Below are 12,063 nucleotides of genomic sequence, written 5' to 3' on the forward strand. Positions count from 1 at the left end.
CCAATCACTGACTTCAACCCTCCTACTGGTTACTGTCTGAGATTGTTCAAACTGCAGTCTATTTAGCCCCAAGATGAGCCTCTGATTCCATAAATAAAACAACAAGCTGCGGAAACAAGAATGGAAATTGCTGGAAAAATTCAGCAGGTCTGGCAGCACTTGTGGAGAGAAAGCAGAATTAACATTTCAGGTCTAGTGACCTTCTTCAGACCCTGGTCCTTTCACAAATGGTACAAGACCTGCTGAGTTTCTCCAGCAATTTCTGTTTTTGTTTCATATTCCATATCCTTTCCCTCACCAAGACAGCCTGCTGCCACCTCTGCCCATCTTCACCCCTTTCACAGTTCATCTGTTGCTGAAATGATACATCCATACATTCGCTCCTTCTAGACTTGACTATTGTTATGACCAGACCCTGGCTGAGGTGGCCTAAAGCATTATAGTTACAGACAGGTTGCCACTAACTTGGGTGAAGATGGATGAACTGGCTCTCCTTCTTTATTGACCCACCCAATCTGATGGTTGGAGAAAGATTCATTTTAAAGGTATCACTTCCCTGGCTGGAAAGGGCAGATAGTTGAATGTTTCAGCTGTTGCAATGGAGGCTAGCAGGAGTGTTGACATTGATAGTTGAACGTCGAATTTTTTAGATTTCTAGTTTTGAAGGCTCATTCAAGTTTCTTTGTCCTTTTCCCCCGTTCCTTTTGTAAACTGGTTTGCAGTTCTTGGAACAAGAGTATGTCTTCCTTGCTTTACCTGTGATGCAGGGGTGCTACAGGATAGTATTTTGACTGTGAACTTCACAGCATGCTGATACTTGAACAAACATTGGTAACACAAGAGTGTTCAGTCCCACCAATCCACTTTAAGTTGGAGTCTGCAGTTTTTCTGTAGTCCTGCTTTTGCAAAGCAACACACTTTAGAATTGAAATCACAAGCATCTCTAAGTATTTTGCGGTTCTGATCCATCATCATAACACTATTCTGAAGCTGTCCTAGCTGGCCTCACACATTCCACCCTCTGTAAATTTGATTTTACCCAAAACTTTGTTCTTTTTGTTTGAATTCACACCGAGTTATTTTCACCTTCATCTCTGTACCTGCTGCCTTAACATTAATTCTCAGGTCAACGTTGAGTCCTGATTTTTCCTATTATGGTCTCTCATTTCTCACATTGTATTCCATCTGCCAATTTTTATTTGAGAACTCAGCATGTCCAAATCGTCTTAAAATGATTTTGTATCCTCCTCACAACTCACATTTCCATCAAGTTTTGTGTTGTCTGAAGACTTGGAAATAGTACATTTAATCCCCATCTCTAGATCAGAGATACGGTTTGTGGATACCTTAGGGCCCAAGCATGGATTTATGGAGTACCCTCTTGTCGTTTAAGACACTCCTTAAAATCTACCTTTTGATAAAGTTTAATTTCTCTTTTTATGGCCCAATGTCAAGTTTTGTTTTGTAAAACCTTTTGGAAGACTTTACTGCCTTAAAGGTTCTATATAAATGCAGCTCAGAAACTAATTATTTTTGTCAGTAACTATAATGCTAATCAGAATCTTTAACTCTCAGAGAAAAATAAGAGGCATTATCAGTGTGGAATTCCCTACTAGGATGTTAGGAATATGTTTCAGTGCATCTCCATTATAAATAGAAAATCATGCAGAACTTGTACCAAAAATTCAACAATATGCTCTGTACCAATCACCAGTAGAATGCAATTCTAAATAGGGGTTTTCAATTTCATCATATGCTTCAATTAAGACCCACTTAAGTCCTTAGACAGACATAATCATGTTATCTGATATTACTTAATGCCCTTTTAATGGATATGTTGCCATGATGTGAAATAATTCTCAAGTTAGTTTATATTGAATTTTATGAACTATTGTCTAAGTTGAAATAGAAGTTACGTTTCCTGTTTAATAAACATTTAATAACAAGTGATGATAGTGAAGACTAATTATATAAGAGATTTATGATGTAGCCTTACTCATGAAATTATCACTTTGGGATGAATTATGTCATGCAAAAATAGTTGGCAATTGCACACGTTTCCCTGGAGACAATGGCTATTAGTTCACTTGAGGACCAAACACACTAGAAGTTTGTAGAATTACTCCTTCATTTTATCTGATTTATGGCTAAGCAGCCATTGTATTTTATAAGTCTAGTCACATTTATTCTTTATCCTGTGTGCAACAAGAAGGCAAAAGATGTCATTTAGAATTATTGCCTTATTGCATAATAGTAAGTTGAGATGTTGCTGTACAAAATGTGACTTATGTTAACTGGAAACTAATAGAAACCTCAGGGAGTAATTGCATGGAAAGATACAGGTAATGATATAGATGGGAATTGATCAACTCAAACTCAGATCACTAGTATTTGTACTCCAAGGTTTTACTGAGGCTATAAAATCACTCAAGCCTGGATATGTATTTTATTTACTGAGCGCTTGAAAAGAGGACTAGTTATTTGTTTATCAAGGTTAGTGTGGGAAAGGAAACATTTGCTCATTCTGAGCATCTAGTGCCATCACTGCAACTGTACAAGGTAATTGTGAGACCGGATCTGGAGCACTGTGAGCAGATTTGGTCCCCTTATTTAAGGAAAAATATCATTTAATTGGAGGTGTAGTGATTGTAATAATGAGGTTAGCCAGCTGGATGTCATAGAATATGAGTTCCCTGATTGGGGCTGACAGATAAAAAGAGGGATGTCAGAGATTCTGACACTCTGGGTGCTGGCTCGAATGAGGCTGTGCCAGAGTCAAGAACTTTCCAAGTATAAATAAAGGGAGATTTGGTGATGGGACACTGGCCTATGTGGAGTTATTTCAGGAGGCAGCTCAGAGAAGGTTCGCTAGGATGATGCCTAGTATGGAGAGATTGTCTTATGAGCAAAGGCTAAATGGGTTATCCCGCCCCCTTGACCTGTCCGTCCTCCCTGGACTGACCTATCCCCTTCCTAACTCCCTACCTACACTCACCTTTACTGGCTCCATCCCCGCCTCTTCGACCTGTTTGTTTCCTCTCCACCTATCCTCTCCTCTATCCCTCTTCTATCCGCCTCCCACTCTCTCCCTATTTATTTCAAAACCCCCTTCCCCTCCCCCTTTTCTGATGAAGGGTCTAGGCCCGAAACGTCAGCCTCTCTGCTCCTATGATGCTGCTTGGCCTGCTGTGTTTATCCAGCCCTGCACCTTGTTGTCTCGGATTCTCCAGCATCTGCAGTTCCTACTATCTTAGACTCTATACACTGGAGTTTAGAAGAATGAGGAGTGATCTCATTGAAACATGTAGGATTCTTCAGGAGCTTAGCAGAGTGAATGCTGAGAAAATGTTTCCCCTCATGGGATTGTCTAGGACTAGAGGACAGTATCTCAGAATTAAGGGGAAGGACCAATTTAAGACTGAGATAAGGAGGAATTTCTTCTCTCAGAGGCGTGTGAATCTTTGGAGCTCCTTGCCACAGAGAACTGTAGGGGGCAGAGTTCTTGTGTAATCAAGGGTTATGGGGAAAGGGCAGGAAAGTGGATGTGAGAAATGTTGAATCAGCCATGTTGCTCTTGAATGGCAGATCAGCTTGAGGGACTGAACAGCCTACTCTTGTTCCTATTTCTTATCATCTTACAGTCTTATTGGGGACTGCTTAATTTGATTATTGCATAATTGGATGCAACATAAAAAGTTTTATAATTTTTTCCAACAGTGGGTCTCAGAAGCACCCTTAATACACTGGTGTGATAATTTAGTCCATCACTTTCATTGTCTTACTGAGTGAATTGACTATGTAGCACCCAATGGATATTATGGGAAATGTTTGTTCACTTTGTTTTCATTTGTTCAAGGGACTGTGGATATTCCTGGCTAGGTCAGTATTTAATGTCCATCAATAGTTGAACTGAAGAAGATTGTAGTGAGCTGCCTTCTTGAACTACTGAAAGCCTTGAGATGTAGGGACACCCAGAGTGCTGTTTATAAGGAAGTTCCAGGATTTGGGATCCAGTGACATTTGAACAAGTGGTTATATCATTCTAAAGCAAGATAGTGTGTGACTTAAAGGGAAACTTGCAAGTGGTGGCACGTGGGAGTCCACAGAAATGGTCTCTGATCAAGCAAATGAGGAAGGAGGCATTAATAATATTCACAATTGTGTTTCTGTGGTTAGTGGCAGGAGCTCCAACGTATGGCTGAGCCAAGATATCATTAAGGAAGGTTCAAGACTTGACATCTTGATCATGTTGGGAGGTAGACTGGCATGTGTCGTCATGGCATCTGGGGCTTATATTCACTCTGCTAGTGCTGAAGTAGCAGCTCTATCAACATTCACCTATTGGCACTGCCACACATCCATTCGGTGAATTCTACCAGCCAACACAAATAAGCACCAAACCAGGTTAAAATAGTGAATCAGAGGGAGAAGCAAAATCCTGACCGCCGAGTCCATTAACATTAGTCCCCGTATGGACAGATAGTACAAACTCAAGTTACAGAGCCAAACGTGGAGAGGTAGTGGCATAGTGGTAATGTCACTGGAGTAACAATCCAGAACACCAGGCTACTTTTCAGGGACGTGCGTTTGAATCCCACAACAGCGGATGGTGAAAATTGAATTAATTGAGGCCCTAGAATTAAAAAAAAGTCTGTTGGTGTCCACAGATAACAAGTTACATGATGCATTTTAAGTGCTTATCCAGATGCTTCTTAAATGTTGTGAGATTACCTGCCCCCATCACCCTTTAAAGCAGCACCCTCTGTTTTTTAAAAAAAATGTTCAGATCTCCTCTAAACCACTTATTCCTAACCTTAAACTTGTGCCCTCTGGTCTTAGACATTACTGCCATGGGGAAAAAAATTGTCAGGATCTATTCTGTCTATACCTCTCATAATTTTGTATACCTCAATCAGATTCCCCCATCAGCCTCCTTTGTTGCAAGGAAAACAAATCGAGCCTATACAGCCTCTCCTTTATTATTCTATTTGCTGAGAAATAAATTTATCCAGATGAAATTCTCCAGAAATATATTGCTTTGTTTACTTTATGACCTTATTAACTTGTGTCACTGTTTTGAGGAGCAATCAAGCTCTCTGGAATCAATTATCACTTTGAATACTGCATTTTGCAGCCCCTACACATCCCTGGGTAATTTGACTGTATAATACAGGTTCATTTGCAACTGCCCTTAACAGATTTTTAATTAATCTAGCAGGAATTTTGTGGAAACCTGACATCCTGTCAAATATCCTCTCCCCTCCCTTCTCCACCCCAGCCCCAAGAGTGAGAGCACATTGCAAAAGTTTAGAACCAGGAATGAGATAGAAACATGATTAAAATAGATACAAGCCTAATTTTCAGTACCCAGAAACACTGAATTCAGTCTGTAAAAAAAAAAAGGAGAGACATTCAGAAAGATTTATTTTGCAATAATGGTGTTTTAGCTGAATGTTTTTGTCCCTCCTTTTCTCCATGGTCCTTAATGTTCCTTATTTTTGGATAATAATTTCCCTATTGAATGCCTCAGTTGAATCTGCCTGAATCACACGCTCAGGCAATGCATTCCAGATCTTAACAACTCACTGTGTGAAAAAGGTGGGCCAATTGGGAAGAGTCAGCATGGATTTCCAAAGGGGAAATCATGTTTAAATAATTTGCTGGAATTTTTTGAAGAGGTAACAGAAAGCCTCAGTGATAGAATGCTCTTGATATACATGGACTTCCAGAAGGTGTTTGATACAATGCCACACAAAAAACTTGAGAGGAAAATGATAAGTCGTGGTAAAAGAGGGAGATTAGCGACATGGATACAAACTTGGCTGAGTGATAGGCCTCAGAGAATAATAGTAATTGGATTCTTTTCGGGCTGCAGGGAGATTTGCAATGGAGTTCCCCAAGGTTCAGTATTGGGACCTTTGCTTTTCCTGATATATATTTATTAATATAAATGATCTAGATTCTTGGTGTGCAGGGAATAATTTTAAAGTTGCAGACGACACAAAATTTGGAAGAGTTTTAACCTGTGAGGAGTACAGTGTGAAACTCCAAAGCGGCGTTGACAATTTGGTGAAGTGGACCGATGAGTTTCAATGCAGAGAAGTGTGAGGTGATGTACTTTGGTTGGAAGAGCATTAAAATCTAATATAAAATAGGTGTTACAATTCTAAAGGAATTGCAGGACTAGAGGGAGCTAGATGTATATGTGTACAGATCACTGAAGTGGCAGGACAGGCTGAGAGAGCAATTGATAAAGCATAAATTAACCTCAGCTTTATTAATGGGTCATAGAGCAATTGGCTAAGGATGTGATGTTGAGCTTATATAAAACAATTGTTAGACCTGAATTGGAATAGTGTGTTCAGTACTGGGAGTCACATTATAGGAAAGATGTGAATGCAATGGAGAGAGTGCAGATGTGATTCACACGAATGGTTGAAGGGATGGGCAATTTCATTTATGAGGATGGATTGAAGAAGTTGAGACTGTTCTCCTTGGAGAGAAGTTGGAGAGGAGATCTGATAGAGGTTTCCAAAATCATGAGCTGGCCAGATAGAGTAAATGGGAAGACTTTATTCCCACTCCTAAAAAGAACAAGAACAAGATAGCATTTATTAAAATTAATCTGCCAAAGAAGTAAGTGTAAGGTGGTAAGAATGTTTTCACTCAGCAAGCAGTTAGGGTATGGAATGCACTGCCTGAAGGTGTGGAGGAGGCAGATTCAAGTGAGGCTTTCAAGAGGCCAATCAATGTTTGTTTGGATAGAAATAATGTGTCAAGGTATGGGAAGAAAAACAGGAAATTTGTAGCAGTCAATGATGCTTATTTGAAGAGCTGCCTGGTATTGACATGATGAGCTGAATGGCATCCTTCTGTACGTAGCACTTCTGTAATCCTGTAAGATTTTCCTCAGGTTGCTATTGCTTCTTCTTCCAATTACATTAAATCTGGTTCTCCATCCTTTCACCAAAAGTGAAGTTTCTTGCTTTCTACTCTGTCCAAGCCCCTCTTAAATGCCTCTATCAAATGTCCTCTCAATTTCCTCTTCCACATGGAAAATGACATTACTCTTCTCTAATCTGTCTATGTAACTGAAGCCAGTCTTATTAACCATATTTTTAGTGTTCTCTCTAATGCTGTAAGGACCAGCAATAGCTATGTATGGTGTCTCTTTCCTAACATGGAATTCTCAGAATGGACTGATTAATCCAGTTGAGGCCGAACCAATTTTATACAAGTTTAGCATAACCTTCTTGCATTTGTACCATATGTCCCTATTCATAAAGGCCATGATACTGTATGCTTTAATCACTACCTTCAACCTGTCCTAGCACTTCCAATGATTTAGGCACTTCTACACCAAGTGCCTATGCAACCAACCCATCCATTCTACCAACCTTTCCATTTCGTTTTGTAGTTCTCTACTATACTGCTAACATTCACAAAGCTTCCAAACTTTGTATAATCAAGGTATTTGGAAATTGTGCTCTGTACACCAAGGTTTAGGTCTTTAATATGTATCAGAATAAACAAAAGTCCAAAACTGACCATTGGGGAGCTCCACTGCAAACCTTCTGCCAGTGCGGGAAAAATCCACTAACAATTAACCTCTGTTTCCCATCCTGCAGCAAATTTTGAGTTTGTGTGGCCACTGTCCCTTTTATTTGTTAAGCTATAACTTTGGTCACACGTCTTATGTGTGAAACAATCAATTATGTAATCAAGGGCAGTATTCCCAGATAATTGTTTACCTGACGTTTTAGTGATAATGTTGTCTTATGATCCAGTGAGGATCTATTTTCATTTAAAGGGAAATCTGAATGTTTCCTTTAAACCTACCTAACGGTGCCACATGATTACAACTCTAATCAAAACAAACATCACTTTGTATAGTAGAATCAAATAAGAAAACATTATTAACACAATTATATAGTTTATAATGATATATTTTATGCAATATGTTTTACTTCTTACTTGTCCCAAGAATTGTCTTATAAGACACATCAATCTTAAAGTTGACAACACAGTATGAAGCTGGAGGAACGCAGCAGGCCAGGCAGCATCAGAGCACTTAATCTTAAAGTTAGTTGCATACATAGGGACCAGCAGTAGCAATGTATGGTACAGTACTCTGGAGAATTCTCCTTAGCTCGAGATGTCAGAAATAAAACTTCTGTTTACTAGCTCTTGAAAGTGGATTCTTTTGTCTCTTGTTCTGATTATTTTCCAGGAATTCTTAGCCAATCTGGTTGATGCTTTCTCTGCCACAGCAGTGTGTGGAGGACCACTAGAGTTTTCCAGTTTCAAACCAGACAATCATCCAGCTTCTATTCCCTCACAAAATTCAAACTGAGATTAGCCTTACCAACATTCCATACTGTGGATGATGAAGTTAGTTGTTTTTATTCTGTTTACAGAACGTTTCTTGCTGTGGATGACAAAGTTAGTTGTTTTTATTCTGCTTACAGAACAGATTTATCTAATTATCATTTACTTAGGTTGCCCTGTCTCACTGAGCTTCAAACAATGTGAGTTTCAAACTGTAACTAACTCTCTCAGCAAAACATTCAGATAAACTAAAACCAGAGCCTCCCCTTAAGCTTCACCAATCTCCATGATGGTATAGTCTGCCCTGGGATACCCTTAAAGCAACTTTTAGATTAATTGTCCCTAATTTGCAACTTTTCCTTTAATGAATTCCTTTCAGTGTATACTGAATGCTTGTAAATTAATTTAGCTCTGCCTCTCAAAACAAAGTATTTGTTTGGACCATCCTTATTGAAGGAATGTAGACATCATGTCTCTTGCTCTTTAGCTAAGTTAATTCAACTTTATAGTTCAACTATTTTATACCTCTCTCTTTTATTTTGATTTTATCAAACAAATATGGGTCACCTTTTGATCTGCCATTTCTTGAGATGATGTGGAAGTGCCAGTGTTGGACTTGGACAAAGTCGGAAGTCACATGAAACCAGGTTATAATGCAACAGGTTTATTTGAAATCACAAGCTTTCAGAGCACTGCTCCTTTATCAGGTAAAATGGAGGAAAGTGCACAAGCACAGAATTTATAGGCGGAGAGATCATTGCAAGATCATTGCATTTCTTGAGATGTTCTTGCAATGTCTAGAATCCAGCATTGTAATTACTTTATGTATGCAACTTTAATCTTCCAAAAACTAAAAGTTACCTCAAAAATGTTGACATGAACTATGAACTACATATTCACAAAAATTAATAAATCTTGATGTTTCACTCCAGGGTTAAACCAAGGATGTGGTGGATACTTAAGCAACTTCAGGGGCAACATCAGTTCACCAGATATTAACTTCGATGGCAAATATGAAAATAACTTAGACTGCGTGTGGTGCATATTTGTACCTTTAAACAAGGTCATCAACATGACTTTCACAGCCTTTCAACTGGAGGACCCATCGGAAGGAATTTGCAAATCTGATTATGTTAATGTAAGTATTTTATAAGTTGATTAAAAGCAACATTGATCAGTTTCTATTTCAGTTTAAATCAAAAGCAGATACAAGTTTACTGAGATATTGCTGTGTAGTTCCATCTCATCTTGGTGTGAAATTAACAGTAATTAAGAGCTCATGTACTCTGTATTAGCTCATGATAAAGCACTTAAGGGCATTATCCAACAATAAAAATCTTGCTGAGACTGTTTTAAATTGAATAACTTTGCAGACCTTAGTTGGTAGCGCATATTACAAATACAGGCCTTCCATCATAATGTTTTCAAGAAATAAAATGACAAATAACAAAGTAAACCCGATGACCTGACAAACAGTAAAGAGAAAGCCTCAGAAGGCCACAGAAATCCCAGAATTTCTGGAATATTTCAACGTAACTACAGTGTAAGCACTGCGTTGTGCCATTTCTTTTCCAAGGCATTTTCAGTAAGCTGATTTTACATCAGACTTTTGCTGAAACATCACTTTATGCAAACCTCCTCAATTGTTTACAGTGCATTCAAAGTGGGTCTGCCTAAATTCACAACTGTGCAATTACATAGCTTTGCTCTCATATAAAAGACAAGCTCCTGTCAGTTTCCTAAATTTATATGACTAACGCACACCCAAAAATGTAGGTGCCCAAATGCCACATGCCTTGGTCACTGTTCATCATTGTACTAAAACCTTAAATTTCACCATTTCTTTCCCTCTCAGCCTTTTACATTCCCTGAACTTTACCATTCCTTTTTCTAAAAGAAAAGAAACAAAAGACAGATTTTCAGCTGTCATGACTGGGCATAAATTATCGTGAGGTTAGAGACCATAAAGCAGAAGTTAAAAGGAGTGAACTGTGAACTTACCCATTACACAGCAAAGGATAGTCAACCTTGGATAAAAACTCACATAGAGGACATTTACATTTGACAGGGTGCCAGAAAATCATTCATAATATGACTGAAAAGTTGCAGTTACTGTTTGAGCCCAGGGAGTAATTTTAGAATGAATGATTTGTTCAAATGGCAAGAGAAATATTGAGTAAACTGCAACAAAATACTACATCAGGTGTTGAGAATAACAGGTCTTCACAAGGTTATTTTTATGTTAGATTAAATCCTTAAGTTAATAGCAAATGGCTGGTACGTAACAAATATTTAATTACACAATGAAAGAAAAACAAAATTTTCTGCGAACTAAGATTATAATTAATAATCGCAAGCTTGTGATTTTGTTTTTTAGATTTATGATGGAGAGGATATAAACAGCCCATCAGTAACCACTTACTGTGGCTCTGAACTGCCACCTTCCTTTGTCTCATCCAGTAACTTCCTTACTGTGAGATTCATCTCTGGCTCCTCAGTTGAATTAGCTGGCTTCAAAGCAACATATGTAGCCAATGATCGTAAGTCAAAATACAGTACCTATAAACAATTGTACAAATGGCTGAATATATTATGTGTTAAGGAAGGACTTCATATTTATATTAACTAGAATATAGCATTTAGAGAATATGTGTTAAAAATGTTACTTGCAAAAATGCAATGCTTACCTAAATTCAATTCTAATCAATTCAATGTCACTTTATTCATGATATGGAAATTCATATTGGCACATTGCTTATATGTATACTATAATATTATGAATAATAGCAAAAAAAGAAACAAAATTCCCCCTCAGATTAATTTAAAGTATTAAAATATTAAAAACTACCCAAGGCATTCAAAATATCAGTCAAAGAGTAACACGTTGAGAGTAAGAAAGTAGCAAAATCTGACATTGTCACTAACACATTTTGAAACTCATTGAATTTCTCTTTCATGCATAACAAGAACTCTATCTTTACCTTTGCCATGGCTAATTGAGCATAGGCGATACATTGAACTTTGGCCCTTTTTGGTCTGCCTAAGTGAATACCAAACCATTTGTGCATGTGCCCAGGGAATTTTCCAATGAGATAACTTTAAAAATGGCAATCATAAAGTTCAATTCACCTTTGATTGAGCAAGGACCCATGGCAGGATAATTTTATTAAGTGAAAATCTCAGTTAGAAGCCAGAGAATGGTGGCGCATTGGCGGAAATGTTCAAATACTGCAACAGGAAATTTTAATTTTAAGGACTGTTGGAGGTGAATTTCACAGAGATTCGACAATTTGATTGCTGTGCCTTTGATGGAAGATGTTTGAACATACTTGAATACTCATTTCTTCAAGGTATAAAGGCAAGATACTGCAGACACAGTTCTGAAACAAACAGAATGCTGGAGTTAGCGTCATAGAGTCATACAGCACGGAAACACATCCTTTGGCCCAACTCGTCAATGACAACCAATTTTCCTAAACTGAACTAGTCCCATTTGCCTGCATTTGGCCCATATCGCTTGAAACATTTCCTCTCCATGTACCTGTACAAATGTCTTTTAAAAGTTGTGATTAAACTCAGCAGGTCTGGCAGCATCTGTGGAGAGAAAATAGTGTTAACATTTTGTGTCCAGTATAATTCTTCTTCAGACCTGGAACTCATTTAGGCAGAGTTCTGAAGAGTCATTATGGACCCAAAGCATAAATTCAGTTTCTCTCTCCACAGACAATGTCAGAA

General features: G+C 38.1%; 1 protein-coding gene across 1 annotated transcript in view; it reads left to right on the top strand.

Annotated features, from left to right (window-relative positions):
- cubn (cubilin (intrinsic factor-cobalamin receptor)) overlaps window positions 1-12,063 on the top strand; it is a 266,050-nt gene that overhangs the window by 236,584 nt on the left and 17,403 nt on the right. The window contains exons 41-42 of the mRNA XM_048606979.1: window positions 9,261-9,466; window positions 10,706-10,868. Of these exons, the coding sequence (XP_048462936.1) occupies window positions 9,261-9,466; window positions 10,706-10,868 (369 nt within the window). The remainder of the gene's footprint in view (window positions 1-9,260; window positions 9,467-10,705; window positions 10,869-12,063) is intronic.

The sequence above is a fragment of the Rhincodon typus genome, chromosome 2 (genome assembly GCF_021869965.1).
Source record: "Rhincodon typus isolate 14 chromosome 2, sRhiTyp1.1, whole genome shotgun sequence".
Lineage (NCBI taxonomy): Eukaryota > Metazoa > Chordata > Chondrichthyes > Orectolobiformes > Rhincodontidae > Rhincodon > Rhincodon typus.